This window comes from Mus pahari, chromosome 13 (genome assembly GCF_900095145.1).
Source record: "Mus pahari chromosome 13, PAHARI_EIJ_v1.1, whole genome shotgun sequence".
NCBI classification, from domain to species: Eukaryota; Metazoa; Chordata; class Mammalia; order Rodentia; family Muridae; genus Mus; species Mus pahari.
This window is the reverse complement of record NC_034602.1, coordinates 49,867,942-49,892,884: the sequence shown is the minus strand read 5'-3', so window position 1 is coordinate 49,892,884 and position 24,943 is coordinate 49,867,942. Positions and strand designations below refer to the sequence as shown.

Here is a 24,943-nt window from a genome sequence, read left to right as displayed (position 1 = left end):
TTCCAATTTACACTGTTTTCAAATGTGGTGGAAATAAATCATCTGCTATCGGACTCTCTAAGAAGGTTTGGTCCAGGTTGACAAAGTCCATCTGAAATGAGTTTTCATTCTCTCCTCTTTGTTTTGATATCTGACCCTTGCGCAGACACCCCTCCCCCACAACACATGCTTCACTCTAAATCCTCAATTACCATCCCAGCATTTGCCTTGATTTACCTTAACCTAACAGAAATCAATGCATATTAAATCAAAATGATGCAGGCACCCAGTCACTTTCTTCCCTGTCAAAACAGAATTCATTGTCCACAGAGAAACACACATACAAGTGTGAAACCATTTGATCATGTTATATTTTAATTTGTAAAGACAAAAATGACAAGCAATTTATTTACAGAAAACTGTACAAAAGCAAATTAAATTATGTAAAGTATTTCATAAATAGTTGGACGAGTGTTTAATACATTTCGCCATGTTTAGCAAAGTCGCGTGCATAGTGACATAATCAATGATGATTAATTGTTCTCTGCTTCGCTATCAACATCCAAGTAGCAGAACAATAGTCGATGATTAACATTACAAACAGATCGTACCACACGGAATGCAAGTGCTTTAAAGTGTAGGGAAAGTTGTCTGAAAGTAAACCCTAGGTAGCTGAACGAATGATGCCCCATCCAGATGCCACATACACCACGCCTGGGTCAAAATCAACGAGCTTTATCATATCCCTGATGAACTTTGTCCCTCTCATTTCTTATTTTAAAGAGGCAGCTATTTATCTACTACTGATCTAACCTATAGTTTGAGATGTCATAGGTCTTAAGGTTTCGCACAAGTGTTTTAAGATGGCTGTTTGATTCCTGGCAGTTTCTTTCTGGCTTGCGTATTTCGTTTTGTATTTTCCTCTAACCCGGCCTCCCAGGGTAGCCTTTCAGGCAAACATCCTCTGTACCACCTTAGTTCTTTCTCTCATAAAAATAATGCCTCCTTCGTTTTCAGGAACTCAGGCAACAGGCCAGTTTAAAAAGAAAAAAAAAAAAAAAGGAAAAAAAAATAAAAGAACAAAAATCAGACAACAATGCTCTCTCGAGATTCACACAGAGCAGTCAAATTTAGACAGATGCTACAGACATTTAAATACATATACGTTTGTATAGTTACTCAATTTGTAAATGTGTCCTAATGTATTATCATGCAGAAGTCCACTTGATAGTCTGTGTACAGAAAACGAAGAAAATTTATATACTGTACAACCAAAAATGAAAAACCGTCGTCTAAAAAGAGAGGAAGAGAAAATCAAAACTTTTAAATCAATATTCTACCTTGAAAAAATGGACTGATTTCACCCCTGATACTAATTCCCTGTGTGAGTCTATAACCAATGATTTCACTGTCCAGTGATATTTAAGCAGCCCCATATTAATGCCTGAATCTTATCTTATGAAAGAACAATATTTAAGACTGGTCCATTATCTGAGTTTGTCAGAAGGCAAAGTTTTAATATATTATTTTTTCTCAGAAAATAAACATGGATAAATATACAGGATCAAAAAAGCTGGGAATAGCCCATTTCCCCTCATTATCCAAACCCAACAACCATTCATTTGTTTATTTGTTGTTTGCTTGTTTGTTTACCATAACAAGAGGTATAAAAGGCACAGTTGCTTATTTTGCATTCACTCATTTTATTTATTTTTTTTGTTTTTATTTTTTTTCAAAAGCACTCTATATATGGAGTGGCACCAGATTTAACCTAGTCAAAATAAAAGTCATACAAACACAAAATATATTTCTGTGTCATGCCAGCTCATTATATAATAAACATGTTATGATAACTAATTCTACTAGAATTACTTCGAATACTTACAGTACACTGAATTTTATTCTTTCACATCCATTTTAGTTCTAAAGAGAGGTTCACACGTTAAAGGACAATGACATGACTGCCTGGCATGTGGTGCAAACATCATCGTGGAATGTGGATTGAATAAATCTGTAGGTCCAGTGTGACCTGTATTAGCTTTATAGACAACGAAAGGATTTTAAGAGTGAAATGAGCTATCTAGTGGCTTCAAGTGTCCCATGAAAGAAAGAAAATATGCATATAAAAAGTGTTGAACATCAGTGTTATGCAATTATTTCCTTTGTAACGTGCAAGAAAAATATGTATACATTTTCATAAGTATCTTTAGAAGTATTTCGTCTTAATAGGTACTTACAGATTATACAAGGCAGAACTGCTTGAATGCAGTTTCCTAACAAAGTTCTAGAATTTCTTCTTTCCATAGTGTAAATAATAACCAAACATGAGCATGTTCAATTATTGGTATTTTAGTCCAATGTTTTTATATCAATTACATTTTTTTCCATTCTACCTATTATACATAAACTAACATCAAAACAAAAATTCCACTTTAAGAAAGAGCATAAGGAATGATCCCAAAAGACCCACTGGAGAAAAGTTCCTCAAAGATAAGTACTTTGATGACCTACAGTGAATTATCAACCTATAGTCTAGGTTTCTTCACCTTATAATCTAAGAAAAATCGGCAAAGCATGAAACTGCCCAAAGCTACAGTGTCTCTACAGTTTTGTAGAAAGCCATCAAGGCTATGGTTTAACCAAGTAACTAGCATTCGGTGATGAGAACGTTTGCTCTCTTTACCTGTCATCCCCTATATTGATCATGGATTGTCACATTCGTCTGAATGTCCCAGCTCAAATTTCAGTTTTCTTAAATCATCTTGCATAGAGCAAAGCATTCAAAATCTGCATATTCTGTATCTCTTGAAAAACTAGACATTTTCCAACTTTGAGATGCATATACTGTGTCAAATAAAATATTGTCCGGAACTCATTCTTTCATGTTCAGAGATTGTTTAAGACGCACATTGAAAAATAGTCAAATTACAGTATGACAAGTCAATTAAAGTGTTATGTTGTTTAAGCGTTTGAGTCTCAAAATGCTTCTGTATTACACAGAATTTGAAATCAATGCACTTGTGTTATGGCCAGGTGAAAATGCAATTATAATTAGAAATGATAATAAGATCACCAAGAACAGCTGGGATCCTGAAATGACAATAGGAGACCTCATAAAATCATATCCCAGTGTGTTTTTTTTTTGTTTCTCACAATACATCAATATGACATTAAAATGTAGAATCTTCCCTGACTGTAACACATGAGAGTAGACCTGGGCTTTGATCAGTGGCTTATTATAAGACAACACGTGTCTAGTTAGTTCTTTCATTTTCTGAACATTTAACTGAAGTTCATTTTAAAAAGAAGACTTTTTCTGAAAGAAGAGTTAATATAAAACCAACTAGCGTCTGAGTGTTTCTGTTTGTGCACAGGTTCAGTTATTTCTGTTGTTTAGTGTATTTCTATGTCAAGATCAAATCAATTTAATTATTTCCCTGATCTGCCATGTGATCTTTGGCCTCATAATGACATAAGAGTTCAAGTTCATTCATGAGTGATTCTAGTCCAAATTCATGTAATTTTTTTTTGTCAAGATTGGGTGAGTATATTCTATGAATGTATGGAACAGAAATTGATGCCTTTGACTTGAAAATAACAACATACAGCAGCTTGGAACTGCATTCTTCTACTGAGTTTTAATATGTACTGTCTTTGTTCGTTATAATATTAAACTACTGTCATCATAAATTACTTTTTCAAAGGGCCTCCTATATAAGGACTGTATCATTAAAGTGATTTTTTTTATTAATTTCAATGGGCTGACTTTAATAATAAAGCATTGAGAGTCTGCAGTATATTTTTAACCCATCCTTCTTTTATTAACAAGCCAGATGACACTCAAACAAATCAAAGTGACCAAAATCATGCTTCAGATTAGGGATAATGAGAGTGTATTATGTTCTGCTAATCAGACTTGTTACCATGAGAAGAACTTGCAACCATCTTTGTTGTTGTTGTTTTGTTGTTATTTGGGTTTGAGGAGGGGTAGGGAAAGAGGGTGGGTGTTGGGAATCAGTGAAGGGTGTAGACATGCAAGTGACAGGAATGGATTCTACTTTGTACACTGTCATCAGGCAAACAGTAACACTAAAGGCCTGATTTGGAGGCGGAAGTGGCAGGCAAAGCTTTGTCTCTTTGGTAGCCCCCTCTTTGTGATTAAATGGTTTTACTTAGTAATGTTTTTGCCCCTAACTCTCCTCATACATGAAAAGAACTTTGCTGTTGCTCCTTGACAACCTACAGATAAACTTCTCTCCTAGTGAGAGTGTTGACAGGAGATGGCTTATATTCCCCTGTTTTTGTTAAAGGAATATCCTCGGGGTTGGCGTCCTCATTTTTGCTGAAACTAGCTGCACTGAAGGTCTCATAGGATGAGGTCAACTTTTTGTTCAGGAGGTTTCTGTTGCGGTCACCCATGATGGCAGCCTCACCATTGGCCAGCTTTTCCTGGCTTCCTCGTTCATCAACAGGCATGAAAGTGGAGAGTTTGGGCTGGCTCTTCTTCCTCTCTGGGGAAGTGCGCACTGGCATCCAGCAGGAGTCTGAATGACCATATTCATCACATTCACGGGTGCACTTGCCAGTCAGCGCTACATCAGGAAGAGGCCTTGAATCTGAAATTCAAGAAGAAGCCATCAGTGTCAAACATGCACCAACAGACTTTGCTGATCCATATGAGCCTGATACTAACCACTCCACAGAACAGTACTTACTTCGTGTATAGTAAAGATAAGGTTTTGCAAAAATAGAAACTACAGAAGGTAGAAATGGAGAAATGGTAATTTAAGTATGTAAAATAGCCAGTTATATATTCATTTGGTGTATTACAGAGCCATGAAGATACTTTCAAGTGTTAAGTGCATATGTATATTTCAACGGTTTTAATTTTTCCACCTAGACAAGAAAAATTATTAAATCCAAAAGGATAATTTTCTGTATCTATATGTTATCCCCTAAATAGTGTGCTGTTGCCAATTGGATTACATTCACTTATACATTATTCATAATATGCAAATAGGCAGAACCTTATATTTAAAATACATTTTAAGATGCAAGGGTGACTGAGAAGTACATCCTAAAATGACAGCACATTGGACTGAAGTACGAAAGCAAGGTACAATTAAGTTAAAGATCTAAGCACATTAACAATATCACCTAGAGTTCCACACAGCCCACCCTCCACCCACTATCATTGTAACAGATGACCTAGTGTGTGTGGTAAGACAGTGCCTGTGTGTTACATGGAAATACATTCACAAATGTGCTTGCTGAATGGGAATCTGAAATATAATGTATTGACTAAGTCTAGTTAAGTTCATAAATGACTGATGGAATTATTTAAGTTTCTAATTAATGTTGTTTATCAAAGGAATGGAAAAATGTATCCCATTTCCAACAAGCTAAGTCATTTCTGCAGAGTTCTTAGGGATTGAGATTAAATATTACAGTAAGGAATTACTGCTATATGTGAATAAAATCATGATAAGTAATTATAAACTTTTTTTAGAATTAAAATTTTATTTACTGGCTTTTACTATTTTTTTTTTTTTTTTAGAGAGAAAGAGAGACTTTCTCTACTACCACAACAGATTCTAAACCAATAACCTGTAGGGTTTCATTTAATGTATTTCATAGTTTAATATACTACTCATAAAAGCATAGTAAATTATCACCCCAATAAATATCATATGAGTATCAAATTACTACAACTAGGGATTTAAAAGTAAACCAGTTCACTATGTGTTTACTCATCAATAATAAGTTGCATATGTATAATCCAAAGTAGTATAGCTTCAAAATGAGAGTGATTTACATGAGTCCCAGTAACATTTAAGTTTTATTTTGCTAAATGTCATAAATCAACACTCCTCAATCATTTGTTTACCTTTTCCCCTTTCTGGATGGATTACTGGAATATGTAATTATTCATTGTAGATTTTCACACTACTCTTTGACTTCTGGATGAACAAATCTTTTAACTTTAATAGTCAAATGTAGGACACGTGATGGAGGGCTGGTCTAGGTAGCTTTTCCTCCAGTTAAGAGCATTGGCTACTCTTTTAGAAGACGGCGGCTCTGTTTGTAGCATCTACACAGCAGCTCACAAACAGCTATAACTCCTCTTCTAGGGCATCTGCTGCCCTCTTCTAGTTTCCATGAATGCCAGGCACACTAATGAACACAAGGATACATGTGGGCATCACTTCCCCTACACACACACACACACACACACACACACACACACACATAAATTCAGAGAGAGAGAGAGAGAGAGAGAGAGAGAGAGAGAGAGAGATGTATTTTCATTATTTTTTAACACTGAATAACTTTTTGCATTACTCTTTTAAAAAGCTTTAATACATTCTTTGAATATTATTCCTGTAATCCGTTTGATTCAAACAAGGAAATGTTAAATCTGTGATAATGTATTATGTCTTGACTGACATATTTGAAGGAAAATAACTTGAAAATGTGGGGCATTTGATCAGTTCTATTTTCACTCCTTTTTAAAAATTTATTAATCATTTTATTTGTTCACATTTCAAATGTTACTCACTTTCCTAGTCTCCCCTCCACAAAACCCTACCCCCTACCCCTCATCTTTGCCACTAAGAGAGTGCCCCTCCACCCACTTACCCACTCCCACCTCACCCCTCTATCATCATCCCCTTTCTCTGGGGCATGAAGTCTACAAAGAACCAATTGCCTCCCCTCCCACTGATGCCTGATAAGGCAATTCTCTGCTACATATGTAGGGGGAGCCATGGACATGTTCTACTCTGGTTGGTGGTTTAGTCCCTGGGAGCTCTGAGGGATCCAGTTAATTGAAACTATTGTTCTTCTATAGGGTTGCAATCTGCTTCAGCTACTTCAGCCCTTCTCCTAACTCAGTCCAATGATTGCCTGTGAGTGTCTGCATCTGTCTTAGTCAGGTGATAGCAGAGCCTCTCAGAAGCCAGCCATACCAGGCTCCCATGTGCAAGCACATCTTGGCATCAGCAATAGTGTCCTGGTTTGGTGTCTATGGATGAAATGGATAGAATAGAGAGGCAGTCTCTAGATGGCCTTTCCTTCAGCCTCTGCTCCATTTATGTCCCTGCATTTCATTTAGACAAGGACAATGCTGGGTTAAAATTTTTGAGATGGGTGAGTGGCCCCATCGCTCCACTGGGGGACCTGTCTATCCACTGGAGTTTGTCTCTTCAGGTTCTATCTCCCCGCTGTTGGGTATTTTAGCTAATGTCATCACCATCGGACCCTGGGAGCCTCTCGAATTGCAGGCATCTGGGACTTTCTCTTGTTACTATTTCTGTAAAATGTTTGTAAGAACTACATGTAGTTCATAAGGGGTGCATTCATTTAAATTTGGCTCATTTTCTAATCAATGACACCAGAATTATTCAGTCTCTTCCCCCTGTCCTTACTTCACAGTCTACAGCATTTCCTACTAAAAAAAATGTTTCCTCTTAAAGATTTTAATGAAAGACATTGTGTCCAGCTTTTTCTTCTTCTTTTTTTTCTTTTTTTTTTTCTTTTTTCTTTTTTCTTTTTTTCTTTGCCATGGTCTATTTTCAAGCTGCCACATCACTATCCCAAAAGCAAAAAGCATGATGACTTTTAATAAGGACCTCCTGTAATTTCTAAAGTCAAGCATATGATTGGGGACCACAGTGAAAGTTGACAAGCCTAATTGGCTGGGATATATTGCAGTGTTTGTCATCAAATTTAGAAAATAATCAAGAACGACTAGAAGAGAGTCATCAGGGGCAATCAGAACTTCCCATCCTGATGACTGCAATGTCAATGATTAACACATGCAATTTTATTTTGATGCAATTTATTAAGGGAGCTGATAAGTGGGATAATAATTCTCTGTAAATATATGTCTTTATTTCAATTATACAGGCATATTATTATTATTATTATTATTATTATTTTAAGTTTTATGGGAACATTGAAGATCATTGAGCATAATTCCTTCTTACATAAAAAGTAGGCTTTTGGCAGGAAGTGGTGGCACATGCCTTTAATCCCAGCACTTGGAAGGCAGAGGCAGGCAGATTTCTGAGTTCAAGGCCAGCCTGGTCTACAAAGTGAGTTCCAGGACAGTCAGGGCAACACAGAGTAACCCTGTCTTGAAAAATCAAAAAAAAAAAAGACTTTTTAAAATTATCATGTGTAGAATTATGGAGGGCTTTATCATTTTGTAACCACTACCTACTTTTAGTCTTTAAAGAGTGTGGTTTTCATTTTAATTATCTATTAAGTTATACATAGTATAATATGTAATATAAATTATATTAAGAGTCATTTGAGAAAGTCATTATATTTTAATGCAATATTATACCCTTTATTTTGAATAAAATAAAGATGGAAAATATCAACCTCAAATCTTGTTAGCATGGAGAATATTAATAGAAACATAAACTTTTTTATTTGGAAATATAATATACTCTAAAGTCATTTTAAACAATATTTTATAGACCTTTTAAAATTTTATATCTCCCAATTTTTTCTCTATACTTATTCATTTATTGTGAATGTGTGTGCTTTTATGTGTATACATTTTTTGCAGAAACTCTGGACTGTATGTTCATATCAGAAGACAACATAAGAGCTAGGTCCTCTCATGATTTGGATCTCAGGAATTAAACTCAGGACTTCACCCTTGGTGGCAAGTGCCTTTATCTGGTAAGCCGTCTGGCTGTCCCAAACCCCAACTCTTATAAAATATTAAGAAGAACCTATGTAGAAACGGTACTCAGTAGATCCTTCCCTGTTTAACATTACTCAGGTTACTCTTCATTTTAATGGAATTATGCAACTTACTAGAAAGATTACAATGGTTTGGAAAGCTAAATCTTTTCTTACACATAAAATTAGCTTCCTGCTCTAAAGCAGAGTTAGGGGCCATTATAATATGAGGAATCCTGGAATGATGACCTGGAATATGTGAGTACCTTCTTACAGTCTATTGATTTCCTTCTCACTTTGACTGAAGACCAAGGAGGACAGATGCAATGAGGGCTCAAAACTGTGCGTGAATTTTATTTGTGTATTCTAAGTTTCTGGACTAATATCCACTTATCAGTGAGTGCATATCTGGTGACTTCTTTTGTGATTGGGTTACCTCACTAAGAATGATATCCTCCAGATACATCCATTTGCCCAAGAATTTCATAAAATCAGTCACCAAACCCAGATACTATTGCACATGCCAGCAAGATTTTGCTGAAGGGACCCTGATATAGCAGTCTCTTGTGAGTCTATGCCAGTGCCTGGCAAACACAGAAGTGGATGCTCAAAGTCAGCTATTGGATGGAACACAGGACCCCCAATGGAGGAGCTAGAGAAAGTACCTAAATAAGGAGCTGAAGGGGTCTGCAACCCTATAGGTGGAACAATAATAAGAACTAACCAGTAACCCCAGAGCTCATGTCTCTAGCTGCATATGGAGCAGAAGATGGCCTAATCGGCCATCATTGGAAAGAGAGGCCCCTTGGTCTTGCAAACTTTATATGCCCCAGTACAGGGGAACACCAGGGCCAAGAAGGGGGAGTGGGTGGGTAGGGGAGCAGGGCAGGGGGAGGGTATAGGGAATTTTCAGGATAGCAATTGAAATGTAAATAAAGAAAATATCTTTAAAAAAAGAAAAAAAAAAAAAAAGACTGTGCATGAGCTGAGGCAGGAAGGCTGAGTGTTTTGATGCACACTTTAGGGTTATTCCATTACATCACATTGTTCCTTTCTAAAATATAACAGTGAGGTTACTTAGAGGTCAATTATTATTACTCAAGCACCTAAGAGAAAGGTAGAGTCTGGGGAAGAAGACATATCTAAACAGCACAGAAAACTAATGCCACCAAACCGTACATTTGACTACCTAGTAAGAAGACTGGCTTGATCATAAAAATATGTAAATATCCTACACTGGGAAAAAAATCATACCCTAATTTAAAAAGTTAAGTTCTGTCTCTAAAAACATCTTAATTCATACTAGGGAAGGAAAATGTAAGAATTGTAGGCAAAGGTGCAAGGCTCTCCTTAAAAAAACTCTACAAGGATGAAAGAAGTCAATGGAGATGTTAACATGGAAGAGGAAATCTCAAGGGACCAGAACCTAGACAAAAACTAGAGGCAACTGAGAACAGAACTACTCTTCCCCATGGAGGAGTCAGCAGAGTGTTTACAAAATACCAATTTATCAGCCTTATAATCTCATGCCTAGCAGTAACATTAGACAGACTGAGCACACACACGCACACACACACACACACACACACACACACTCACACTCATGATTTTGAGAGAGAATAATGAGATGCATTGGAAGAGGTGGTCAAAAAAAAAAAGAGGAGAGGACATGATAGATTATTTTTTGAAACAAACTAAAATTGTCAGGCTTAGTGGTACACACCTTTAATCCCATTAAGCAGGAGGGAGAGTCAGGAAGATCTCTGTGAGATCAAGGCCAGCCTGGTCTATGGGGCAAGTTTCAGGACAGCCAAGGCTAACCAGAGAAACCCTCTTGTAAAGTACAAACCCAAACCACTCCCACAGTAGCAATATAACTAAAAAGAAAGACAGATAATATGCATAGTCTTTAGAAACAGAAAGGAAAGCTCAGATTTACAGAGGGTTTGAAGCATCATTATTGGAGGGGAGCACAGGAGACCCCTTCTGACAAGTCAAGACAGATTTCCAGGAGGACATGGTGATGCTTCTTGTCTGAAGCCTGGCGACTGCACTACAGATCTTTGACTGGAGCTGATGATATACTGCTCTCAGCATTCACTCAAGAGAGCAGATGTTGTCCTGAGCTTTGAAATATTCCTAGTGAAGCTTTACTTTTAAGCTATATGCACCATTTATTCATTCTATATGCAAATGGCACACCTCATGAGATAAATGGATGGTTTCTTGTGTTTTGAACTTTGAACATTCATGAAAATCCTCCACTTGGATCTTTAAAATCAAGTATTTGTATAGTCTTCATAAAATTCTGTGAATGGGATATTTATTTTTTTTCTTTCCACAGAAAATCTGTGTTGACACCTTTCCCTCTTCTTATCTGTTTTGAAAATATTTTAATTGTGAGTTCCAGATGTTAGAAATGCTGCTTTTTAAAAGTGTCTTTAAATATTATTGAATTTTCACCAATAGAAGGCTTTATATTATACTCAATTATTTTAAAAAGTGAAGCCTGCAAAATAGCTTTAGCAGGTAATGGCAGGTATTCCCAAGCTTGCCACCCTTAGGTCATCTGCAGGATCTACATGAGAACTGACTCCTATACTTTATTGTGTGAAGACTCATTCATTATGCACCAAGGTTGTTCAAAACAGAAGTATGAATAGTTAAATGGAGTTATGGTGGTAACACAGAGTGAACAACCCACTGCATTTAAACTTGCCCCAAACCACTGGATGGCTAAGAGGCTGGCTCTCATTCTAAGTCTGTCAATCTCAACGGGGACCATTGCCAACTTAAAATATTATTAAATTAGAAACTGATAAATCTAACATCCGGAGGTTAAAATTATGGTCAAAACGATGAAAATAGGACAAATATCTAAAATAGATTTTACTCTTTTGATAAGAAATTGATAAAGCCCCAAAGACTTTTGATGGATGTACATTATTAGGTCAAATGAGACATAAAGACCATCTATTCCTCTAACGGCTCTACACATACCCCATGAAGATGTCTCAGGATAGCTCCTACTATAAAGTGAAATTTTTAGTTTGACCTCTTGATCCTAATGTGATGCTAACAACTAGAATGTGGCAGAAATATGTTCTGTGGTCCCCACGTCTGCCATCAAAGATCTTGCTGCATTTGCAATAACCTTAAGATTTCTGGGGCCACCATCATAAGAGAAAGTCTAATTTGTCTTCTCTAAAGATGATTGCCCCTGGGGAAGGAGATCTAAATAATAAAACTCTCTCAACAGATCTATTCCCCCTCCCTACCCCCACCCAGTAATGTGGATGAATATTGTTCATGGGCAAGCCAGGCAAAATCAGTAAGAGGTGCTAAACTAGAAGAGAGGCAGCCAGCCTGTGTTGTTTGAGGCTCTTATTTGTTTGTTTGGTGGTGAGAGAGTTGAATAGGGTATGGGGGTGAGGCAGTACACAGATGACCCATGCTGCCTATGATATAGGAACTGCTGCCAAGTGACAGCCTGGAATCTGGAGACAACGCTTTTAACTTGATTCATATCTCCTTCGTAGACAAAATCTGGCCACTTCAGATACGACCATCCCCCACAAAATTTTCCGAGATTGTGATCACTTTTAATTAAGAAGTTCAAACAATGGGCTCTCTTATAAAGTGCTGGAAACTCAGCTGCTTTAATTACAAAATTCACTGTGCTACACCTTGGCATGTTCTCATTCACTGCGGTCGTGTCTATACAATATTAAAATGTCTAAACAGGTTTGAAAGCATCAGCAGCTTTTCTTCATACCTTAGGCTAAACGCTGTTAAATGGCAATCGAATGTATTGCAAGAAGCATTTACTGCCCCGAGGTTTAGACCACTGTCATTCTGAATGTGGCATCACTTCACACAGCTGTGGCTGTGCACACTCCTCTCGGGCATTCTTGCTGAAATAACACAAATATGAATCTGCTGGTTGGCCCTTGAAAGTGGCATGGCAGCAGAGAACTTTATGCTGACAGCTCGGGCAGTTAATGAACATCAGATATGGCTTCCCCTTGATTCCGCTCATCTTCTGGGCCCGATCATAGGTAATAGAGTGTTCTGTGATCAAGCAGAGAGCAAGGAAAAGATAGAAGCTCTGCAGATGCGCGGAAGCTGCGAGACCCAGGAAGGAAGCAGGACATTTTTCTTACCAGTTCCTGCTCCCCTTATACCACTGAGAATAGAAATAGTTTGAGGCAATCTTTTTCTACCTTAATAATAACAACTCTTGAGGTTTTCCTTGCAAACTTTTGTATTCTATCGTATTGGAATTCATTACTTGAGGGTTTATGAATTTTGTTATCTATTGTAATCTCAGAGTTTTCCCTTATCTCAGCCATTCAGATATATACTTCTATAATTTCTGTAATGTTTTAGTGGAACTCAGAATACATAAGCTAGAGTACCATTTTATTTCTCACATCATAATAGTTAGGAGAAAGGAGTAACATTTTCACACTTACCCAACCCCCACTGGAATTAGAGTTAAATGTTAAGGTAATCTTAACAATTCAGAACCTAATCTCAAAAAGAAAACTGGAAATTTTACTTATTAACTAGTAACTGTCTCCGAGTAATGAGACATTTTAAAACCACGAAAAGCTGCAATGTATTTAGAACAAATAAAAAAAAATTTAAAGGGATTTACTAGGTTAATAGTTTAGGAAAATTTCTTTCTTTTTTTTTTTTTTTTGGAAAATTTCTTTAAAATGTCCAAATCTAGAAGACACAATAATTTTGAGTTTTTAATATTAGTAGGGAATTAATGTTCTGATATGTATTTCTTAGATGTTTTCTTTTCAAAAATCAAAATTTGTTGTTTGCTTCCAACTAGAATTTTGAACTATCAGTTACTTATACTAGGGAAGTAAAATATACTCTTGTTAAAATATTTTAAACAAAGTCAATAATGACAAGATGGGAATTTTTTTAAGTTAATAGATTGTTATTATTATTATGGCTACACTATCATGGTCGTGCTAGAAATGTGATTTGTGTGGTACTAAAAGATTCCTAAGTATCAATTTATAATCACTTTATACTAATGTCCTGCAGTATCTGAATTGTAAGACAACTAGGTGATTATCAACTGCCTGCCATAGTTATTTTCCTCATTAGTTCTATATACTGATGGTGGTCAACCATTTGTTGTTGTGCAGGAAGCTATAGAATTTATACTCAATGATAAATAAACCTTCTTTCAAAACATATGCTTATAGTACATAAATATTCTCTTGCAGTAAGAATACTTTTAGGTTCTGTACTTAAAGGCTGTGGGAATCTTCTTTCTGCTTCCAAACAATATATTATATTATATTATATTATATTATATTATATTATATTAATTTCAAGAGTAAAGTTATGCAAAAGGGAACTGACAAAGAATCATGTTATGGACATTATTTTCTCATATATATTTAATTTGCAAGTGAGAAGTTAAACAACAGCTCCTGCAATATGAAGTTATATTAAATATGTAGGTGCTATACAAGTACGATTTTTGTCAAATATTGAATCAAGTTTATTTGGCATTACGTGTTGGGTTGAGTAGAAGAGTAGTGAGCAAAGCATTAGAGATGTCTCATCGTGGTTTTTCCTCCCCTACAAACACTTTTAGCAGAAGTGTAAAATAAATCATAGTAAAGGTTAAGTTATATACAGAGATGAATTGTCATGTAGTAAGATTAGTTTTGGACAAGGGCAAATCCAGGAATTTAAACTTATACACTTTATTGAATTTTTAAAGTAGCAAAATCCATGCTATTGATTCATTTTCCTTTTCAATATAGTGATCTTGAAAAACTATAAAATTATGCTAATTAACATGAGCATATTTCATGTATCCTCTCAATCTCTTTACTTTTTTGGGTTGCTCATTGGACTGTTTCTCAAAACACACAGAGCAGCTTCTCTGGCTAGAAATTCCCCTGTAAAAACAAGCACTTTGTGAGTGATTCCATTAGTGGTCTTGATTGAAGAGCCGGACAAAGATTTAAACCTCTGAGAAAGGTTTCCAGTAAGCATCAAGTTCAGAAGTACTGTTAAGAGGTTGGAGTTCTGAGACTTTGGGTAGGCCCTGAGAAAACAAACGTTCATGGGGAGAATTTTAAAACACTACAGGACGCTGCTTCACAACTATGGTCAATAGGTTGATCGGTTGACATTGCAAATGGCAATCATGATTAAGAATAAGAATGCTGAAGAGCTCAGTGTGCACAGCAAGGACATAAAAGGGAAAGGGAGGAAATGACCTCTGCTGACCAGCTAACAAGACTCAGTGAGCAGAGAAAGGTAGGGCTGGAAATCAATGAAGCAGCTCTGGATGTGTTTGCACTGTTGATTGCTGTTTTTCTTTGAAATGTTTGCTTTTATTTACTTCCAATTTATTTGGGGAGTGTTAAAACAGCACTGATGCACCTTCTGGAGGCCTACAAAGAACAAAAAAAAAAGCCAGTTCTGGGCACACTCTAATGTCTGCAGTCCAACTTGCTAAGCTGTGTGGATTTACGACAACCTCCAGGACACATGTCTTCTGGCAGTCTTTCTGCGGTAGGAAGAATTATACCATCCAAACGTACAGATGTGGAAATCCCTGAAACCTATGAACAGGTCAAGTAACATAATGAATGGAAAACAAGGTCCCCCCCCCCCAAAAAAAAAAAAAAAAAAAAAAACTTAAAATTGTTAGCATTGAGGCTTAACGATACAAAATTATTTTTGGACCATCCAAGCACTCATTATAACCACGGGGAGGGGGGTCATTGAGAAAAAGTAGGAGGCCGAAGAAATGCTAATGTCAGAAGAAAATGATATGGGAAAGAGTCCATCTGCCACTGTTGTCACCAAAGAGAGGAGCTAGGTAGGGTTACAGAGCCACAATGTGGGAAAGCTCTAGGATCTAACACAGATATGGACATAACTTCCTTGAGATTCCAGAGAAAGGAAAAACATGGACCTATTTAGTTCTATTCGAATTGATTTCCACTGTTTAAAGACCCAAACGTTTGTGGTAAATTTCATAGCAGCTGCAGGCATTAGGCACAGATTACTATTGTTTCTCAGAGAAAAGACAGACAGACTGCTCGTATTTTATTCACTGGATGCAATAGAGGGGGAGAACTGACTCTCGTTACACAGTTCATGAATCATGTGACATTAAATTTCAAGTATCTAGTTGAGAACCTGAAAACTTTCAACTTTACTATGGTATTTTCAAAGGATCAGTCAACGTTTTCCAATTTCATTTCGTCCAAGAAGACACAAGCAACTTAACTTTTCAAGGGTAAACCTGAAGGCTCCTCCTTCCTAACACTTCAGTTATATTTGTCTCTGGGATTCTTAGCAATGATAACTAAGCCATTCTAAAATTAGGTAGCCTGAGTCTCAAAATTAGAAAAAGTAAAACTCACATTGCCTCTAAGCTGTAGAGAGGCAGGCACTGTGGCCCAGTACTTGTGACATTTATAGAACGTGTGCAACTTTGGGATCATTTAGGAACAATAATTAGAGTATGACTCTCTCTACGTTTTAACACCTCTTCCATAGCTTCATTATAAATTCCAGACTCAGCACAGATGGCTCTACTGGGTCTTGGTTATGACGTCCTCTGTACTCTTAATCTCTTTCCTTTCATTTGTTTTCTCCTTTGCCCCTCACCAATCACATCCACTAATGTCATCTCTATAAATACTGTGTTCTTTCAGAACTCAATGGCATTAGTATGTTGTTTATTAATTTCCTAGCTCATGTCCATCTCTTACAAAGCATTAAAATATCAAGCCTTGGTGTAAAATACTGTCTTATCCTATACACAGCTAGGTTCTGTCCTCTGCATCACACCACACACACACAAACACAGACACACACATACACACACACACACACACACACACACAAAGAGAGAGAGAGAGAGAGAGAGAGACAGAGACAGAGACAGAGACAGAGACAGAGACAGAGAGACAGAGACAGAGACACAGAGAAAAAATGAAAGAGACAGAAAAACAGAGACAGGGAGCATAGATAGACCATATGCAACAGAATATTTAGAATATTGAATATTTTAAAATAAATTGTTTGCCATTAAGTGCCATTTAACACAATCTAATTCAATTTTAATATGGACATGATGGTTCCTGCGTTTGAAAATTTACTTTTAGCTATTATTTAAAATTGTACTTCAGAGGCTAGTTTTTCATTAAAAAATAGCTCAGACAACTCTAAATGCAAGAGTCATTTTTTTACATGCTCAATAAACATTTTAGAAAGTCAACTGTAAAGTACAGTTCTTATCTTGAGACATTCTGAATTGGTAACTAAAACCTTAGATTACAATTTTCTAGCATTAGGTGTGATTGTGATGAAATTTCACATATCCCACTGAAGTCTGCTGATAGATTTTGATTTACTTAAGTCAGCCAAATGGCAACAGAGTCTTTAGAAAGAGAGAACTTACTGTGACTCCTTAAAGTCATATAGACAGTAAGATGTAGGTCACATTTAAAACTGTCTAATTGCATTCCCTTTCTAATGCCTAAGTATTAATCTGTCACAATGTCAAATTATATACATTTGGACTTCTTTGGCAAAACTTGTCTGTGCTTAACATTCTCATAAGTATAAAAAATTCAATAGTGCAATTAGCATGTCATCTCTCCCGCAGATGATTTAAGAAAAGCATGAATCAGAGCTTAATAGTCAACATAATTTCCTAGAAAATCATGGCAAAATTGTGGTGCTGCAACAATTCAAAGACTGTACAGTGAGGCTAGCAGACAGTGACAATCAACTATTCATCTCACCATCTGCCGTGGATGCTTTTATTTTAAGTCTTTTTTATGTTTGTGTGCATTTTTGCTTTTGCCAATGTTTTCAGTTTTGAGTTTGCCAGCCGTTGGCCTCACATAAGAAAATAGGTTTCATGGTGTAAACAGATTTTCCTGTGTGTACAATGAATTTGTTTCCCTGGCTATTCTGTAGCACTTAAGCAAAGAAGACAGGCAGGGGGGTTCATTTTCATAAGTTTTAGTAGATTGGCCAATGTATCTCTTGCAAGCCAAACAAATCACTCTTAAAAGGAAGAGCAACAATAGCAAAGTAGAAATCTAAAAGAATTGCAACAATGTAAACACTCACCAAAGCATCCGATTCCTAAGGTTTCCTTTAAGTATCCCACTTCAAATTCACATGCACTGGATTAGCCCTTGGCTTGTACTCTGAGTACTTAAGTCTCTCAGATGGAAATCGCTGACAAGGTTTGCCTTTCAACCTGTCAGCCTTCGTTATTCTGCAAATAAGCTGATGATCAGGGGATTTCAGTCATGTGGCCAGATACAGTAACTTGGTGAAAATCTCAACATGAAAGAGATAAGATTTCATTGAACAGAAGTTACATCGAGTTTGCCAGCTCAGGGTATATAGAACAGATTATTGGAGGTCCAAGGGCTATTAAAAATGTTCATTCATGTGTTCAGGAAATACTGAATTGTTAAGCCTGATTCTGAAAACTTTGCGTGTGACTTATTGTTTATCACATACATTTCACAGTTTGCATCTACTGAATATTGGAATGTGGATTACTTAAACGTGTAATATTGGAATGTGGTTACACGTTTAAGTAATCCACATTCGGATCTGGCTCCTTACCATTTTACAACATCTCAATGAATAAAGGAGCAAAAAATATATAAACATAGGTTTTGTATATGTCATGATGTGATATAATTACTTATTGGAGCTGAAATGAAGTAGAAAATCACTGTGCTATACACAGTCAAAGCTGGAAAAAGCAAGGTTTCTGCCTATCAGAGTAATGATGCCTAATCACAGTCAATATCTTAGTTTGAAATAAGGGGAACATTTTAAATTGGAGAGATGCAGGGGTAAAAAGGAGACAAGCATATATGGATGCATCCAGTGCCAGAGTAAGCCTGAGATGTAATGGTCTGAATTAAACATTTTCCCCTCAACCTGTTCTCTCCCAGGTGCAACCTCAGTTGTCGTTCAATGTAATCAACAATTTTCCAAGTCAAAATAAGATAAATTACATTGTTATTAAAATTTCTCAAGCTTCTATTATTATAGTCATATACATCCAAAAGAAAGTCTCATACATACACACACACACACACACACACACTATATATATATATATATATATATATATATATATATATATATATATATATATTCCACATCTAAGAAGTTATAGTCATTTATGAGGTTCTGAATCTTTGTCATTCCTTGAAAAGAAAAATGTTTTTGTGTAAACTATAGTATAATGGAGGTACTTTGGAAGAATTGAAGGATTATACATACCATAGTTAAGTAGATGACAAAGTACTAATTATTATTTTACTGAGTATGTTGTTGGTAAATTGGAAGTAAAAGCTGTAACTGCTTTAAACAAGAAAAGAGGAAATATGATTTTAGACAGCTACTTCTAGCAGACTATTGTATTATGCATGACGTGTTCATCATAATTCACTTGGTTGATCCTTTAGCTTTTGCAAGAGACAATACACAAAACATTGTCTAAGTTTGACTTCTGAAATGAATTAAATTATTGGATAACATCCAAAATTTTAGTTTTTGGAAGCTATAACCTTGCTGCAGTTGGGGCTAAAACATAATCTACAGGAATAGATGCAAGCTACAAGTAGTAACATAATGAGGAGAAAGGGAACCAACCGGTGCCTTCAAGTACATAGAAGCTTCTGCTACTTTTCAGGTTGTGTATTGGAGCACACACAAGGAAATATGCCTCCTACAGAAGTCTAGAGAGGTGTAGGAATCACCAAGTCAAAGTGGCAAATTGACAGGGATACAATGTGAGTTTCCATTCTGCCCCTTGCCAGCCAATTGAATTTTTTGAGGAGAGTGAGAAACTGTTAAGTTAAATTCATGATATTAAGATCTTCATATAGTGACATTCATCATGTTATCTGTGGTTACAAAAACTAATACTCTCTTCATTTCATGTTTCCTTTCCCTACATATTGTACACTTAGATAAATATTTAGTCTATGTTATTAAAATATATTTTACTCAAAGTTCTCTTTTTCTCTTAGACCAAAGTGAAGAAAAATGTGACTGTCTTAAAATATTGGTTTCTCTACATAGTTTGAGGAAACAATAGTATTGTAAGAACAATCACTCACATATGTATTTATGATATAGTTTGAATAATTATATTCAATTAATATGAGCCCAGAAAATTTACTGAAGAAAATCCATCCCTTAAAGTTATTTACTTTTTTATTTGAATTAATAAATGTTAAAATGGATATTACATTTAGCTTAGAAGAGGAATTATAATTTAATTTAGAAGATTACCCCTCCAAATGTCAATGATTTTTCTGACAGTTTGCATTGTATTGCTATAATTACTAGCTGTTCAAATTTAATAGAAACTTAATCTTTTGTTACTTGCAGGTATATAATAAACTATATAAATAATAATTAGTATTCTGTCATCTACTTAACTATGTATAATCTCTTATTTCCTCTAAAGAAACAATTTTATATAATTACTATTTTATGCATTTTAAAATCATATTTTTGGAATTTAAATCTCAATTCTATTTATGGTGCATTTGGGAACATGAAAGATGGTAAAATTAAAGAAATTGACTATAATGTTTGTCTTTAAAACAATATAATTTTATTCTTTGTGTTACCTCTTCAAGTATTTTAGCATTTTGGTAAAGAAATTTGATGTAAAGAATCTTAACAGAACAGAAAGTATAAAAGACATAAAGTCCTTACCAAGCAGCAAATTACCTTCCAAAGAAGGCGAGAAGTTAAGAAGCAGATTCCTGCTCTGCATGTTAACTGGGCTTGATAATGCAGAGCTTAAGAGCAAGAGAGAGAATTTAAAGAGAAAACAGCATCTTGACATGAACTTGTCTTCAAGGAAGTGTCAAGTAGAAGTTGCTTTCCTGAATAATAGCTGTGAATACATTTAGGGACTCATTTACCCTTTAGGATGTATTAAAGAATGTCATTTAACTATTTAAAATGTTGTCTTTTGAAAATGAGGACTAATTATCTGAAAATGATATACCTACATGGCTTCCAAAGAACACATGGGGACTGGTTATGATTAAATGCATTAGCAATTGCAGTCAGGTTCAGAACTCAGTCTAAGAAGATCTAAGAAGTGTGACCAGTTATACATTATTCATGAATTTGAGAAAACAGTGAAATAAAATATCTCCTTACAGTGTGTCCAGACACTTACCATGACACATTCTCAAACAGTTAGCATTTAACATGCTTTTGCTTTGGAAACATAAAACAAAAGTTCTAGCTAGATAGCAATTCATATATAATGATGATCATATTGAATATTTAACCCCAGGGCTACCAACCGATGGGAAATAGCATGATGAACCTTTCCTGCTGGGCAAGATATGATTAAATTTGCTGTTTTGTAGATAAACTAAAAAGACCCACATATTTTTTCTTCTTCTGAAAAGGAATTCCTTCCAGACTAACCCACAAAGCTACTACGAACATACTTAATTAGGTTATTTTGAGCTAAGTTAGAGGAACCTAAAATAAATGAGTTTGTGTGAGAAGCACACCCTCTCCTACCCCTGATAGTTATTTTACAGTGTTCAGTGTTGTTGGAGTTCTCTTTAGGACTGGGAACACTTATCTCTACATATTGAAAGATAACAATAACTACAAATTCTCAGCTAGTAAATGTATTTTTTTGACTGTTTTTTTTTAAAAGGTACTGGACATAAAATTTCTACAAAAATAAAATATCCCACACAACCAAGCATCAATAGATTATAATGTTGCTGTTTGCTGCAAACCTTGGCTATCAGCCTACAAGAAATGTCACCCCTAATTATTCTTGGATTTTACACATAAAATAATAATGTAATCACGGCCATCTGTCTAATTTACTTCTTTGTAGTTAATATCAAATCATATTATATTTTCCATCATTTTTATTCCTTCTTGAGGTTATCATTTTATTTCAAAACTATATTAACGTACATATTCATATATGCTGCCTCCCTGATATTACTGTATCACAAATGATTATGTTATTAACCATGAAGGAGTTATGATTAAAAAGTCTTTTTTTCACTCTTTCAGCACCTGGGTATGATAATGAAGACAATATCTAAAAGATACACTGGACACCAAACATCTGGCATGTCTTTTGGACAGTGATACATGACCTTTGAACAGCGATCATATGCTAATTTTATTCTGCACACCCACCTTCATTGAGATAAATAGCACAGCTGTCATTGTGTATAGCATATATTTATCCTTGCAAACTATCAAGGATAGCTCTGCGTACACAGAATAACCTGTACTTATAAGTTATGGGAGTTGACTCTTCAATGCCTGACAGAAAGTGGGGACTATTACTATTGTATCAAGAAAGTAACTCAAGTTGTACCCATATCCAAAAATAATAAACATGTGATATGTAATTTGTTTAAAAACCTAATCTAAAGGGAAAGAGGTTGAATGATTGAGCTCAACAGAGGCCCCTGGATTAGGCACATCAGTTTCTCTAATCCTATCAATTGTCTCTAGGTATATACAACTTAATTATTTCTGCCTTGACATTAACCTGCTAATCTCTCTCTCTCTCTCTCTCTCTCTCTCTCTCTCTCTCTCTCTCTCTCTCTCTCTCTCTCTCTCTCTGAGCTCATCTTTTAATTCAGATATTTGCCATTTACCTTCCAGACTCCAGCCTAGATGTCAGTTCTCCAAAGAAGCCTGACCTTCTAGTTTGGATTCTACCCCATTACTCTCAGCATTTTTGTTTTGTTTTGTTTTGTTTTNTTTTTCTTTTTTTTTAAAATTATTTTATTAGATATTTTCTTTATTTACATTTCAAATGCTATCCCGAAAGTTCCCTATACCCTCCCTCCGTCCCTGCTCCCCTACCCACTCACTCCCACTTCTTGGTCCTGGCCTTCCCCTGTACTAGGGCATATAAAGTTTGCAAGACCAAGGGGCCTCTCTTCCCAATGATGGCCGAATAGGCCATCTTCTGCTACATATGCAGCTAGAGACATGAGCTCTGGGGGTACTGGTTAGTTCATATTGTTGTTCCACCTGTAGGGTTGCTGACCCCTTCAGCTCCTTGGGTAATTTCTCTAGCTCCTTCATTGAACCTCCCAGTCTCTTATAGAGACACCATGAAGAGTAAACAAGATTCTATTCCTCAAACTCTTAGTTCTAAGAACAGTAAATGGGTGCTTAGGACAATTGAGGAGGAATGAAACATGGAAGTAAGGATGGTTTCTGCTTTCTATTATACTGATCCATCTACTGTATAGGTTGTTCAGTGAAAATACAGGAAATTTAGCTTGCCAACTTAAGAAGCTTAGCAAGGAAAATCGAAAAAAAAATCTGGAAAGAAACAAGATACTCTGCTTGTTGACGTCTTAAGAGATAGTAAAGAAGAAAACTAAATAGGGATATTGAAATGATGAACCAAAATAAGGAACTAGAGAGAAACATAAACAGGGGAATGGGGTCAGGCAGAATCAGGGGGCAGGGACAAAAGAATGGGAAAGGAGAAATGAAAATAAAATGGCAGGGACAATTGCAAGAATTGTACACAGATAATAAGTCTCTACTTTGAGTGTTTTCATACCAAAAAATGCAACTGACATAAACATCTTAAAGCGTTTTGGTTCTGTTTGGAGATGGGGGTTACTAATGAGTATTGGCTCTCTATGGTTAGAGGGTCATGACATGTTCATCTTTGTTTGATTTGTTAGAAGTTGTGTTAGAGCTAGCAGTGCCTACTCTTTTGCATGAATGGGCAGGCTGTAACATATGACTATAATTTAAACTTACAGCACATTATAACATCAGCACAAAATAACAAAAAAAAAAAAGAGAGAGAGAGAGTTGATCAACTATTTCCTCTTTAAAGACAGAGAAATACAGACTGTGTCTGAAATGAATCGACAACCTGCACAGCACAGACAAGTTAATGGAAAACCATGATGCCAACCAGAAACACAGTTACAACTAAGGAGACACACATAGGTAAATGACTCCAAAAACTTAAATATTTTACATCTACCCTTAATTGCCAAAAGGTTTCAGCAGTATCCTTACAGGTTAATAAGAAAAAAAAAAAAAAGATTAATGAGTCAACAGCCGCCGTCTGTTAAGCACACATTTAGAAGTGCAGGCTGTCTTGTCTTATTTTAAAATTTGATCGTGAGTATCCAAATCTAACCATAAATATCTCCTGTGCCTCCTTACTTTATCTTCCACACTTATGGTTCATTTATACGCTCGATTAGTAGAGAAATTATATTTCTGATCAGGTCAGAACATCTCAAAAAGAAACAAATAAGACACGAGTCAGGTTGACATTCAGTCCCCCACACCCTTTTTTAAAAGGGGGTTTCTAACACTATATATATTTTCAACTAAAATCCCTTTTTTTTTTTTTAAACTGGAAAAGTGATAGATGAGTTTCCCAAAGAAGTTGCATAGGCAGCAGAACACCTTTTACAGCAAAATTAATAAAGTATATTTTGAGGACTGTTTAACGTCCCAAGGAAAGAGCAACTAATGGTGTAAAATTAGTCCAGGATTTAGGGTATTTCTGGCTCTCCATTCAATTCCCTCAAAATCAATCTGAGAGTTGCAGTGACAGTGGAGTCTCATTACAGCTCACACAGGCTTAGCTGCTGTCTTGCAAGGCTTAGGATAAATTTAAAGAAAATATGATTTATTGTTGTTTTGTTCTATTAATTGGCTTAATTTTTTCATAAAATATTCTGATCACATTTTTCCCCTCCCCCAACTCCTCATAGATCCTCCCTAACTCATTACCCATTCAATTTCATGTTTTGCACCTTATCTCTAAGAAAAAATAATGAAAAAAAACAAATATAAAGTAAAATAATCAGCATAATTAAGAACTGCGTATGTTTAAGCCAGATAAAATCCCAGGATGGAGAAAGGGGCGTGGGCATAACACCCAAGATTCTGCCTTTAACCAAGAAGCTATTTGCTGCTGATACCTGCTCTAAGAGAGAAAATCCAGTTTTTGACAATGAAGTGACACTGTAAGTATATCAACCATGTTCCAGGGTAGGCCCCATATTCAGGAATTATTGATGTTGATCCACACAAATGATTTCCACATGGGAGTTGCTACCCAATACCAAATGGTCAGTTTTGTTTGTGTGTCTGTGTGTTTGTACATATATATATATATATATATATATATATATATATTCACTTGCTC

At 35.8% G+C, this 24,943-nt stretch overlaps 1 protein-coding gene across 6 annotated transcripts in view; it reads right to left on the bottom strand.

Annotated features, from left to right (window-relative positions):
- Window positions 1-331: 331 nt before the first annotated feature.
- The window catches only part of Pcdh7 (protocadherin 7), a 407,766-nt gene continuing 383,154 nt past the window's right edge, over window positions 332-24,943 (bottom strand). For 3 of the 6 annotated variants that reach the window (XM_021210173.2, XM_021210171.2, XM_021210172.2), the window contains one exon: window positions 332-4,595. Coding sequence is in view for 4 of the 6 variants with exons in the window: in XM_021210171.2 (XP_021065830.1) it covers window positions 4,219-4,595 (377 nt within the window). In the remaining 2 variants the exon portion in view is untranslated. The remainder of the gene's footprint in view (window positions 4,596-24,943) is intronic. The other 3 variants (XM_029545028.1, XM_029545031.1, XM_029545029.1) reach the window with 3 other exon arrangements.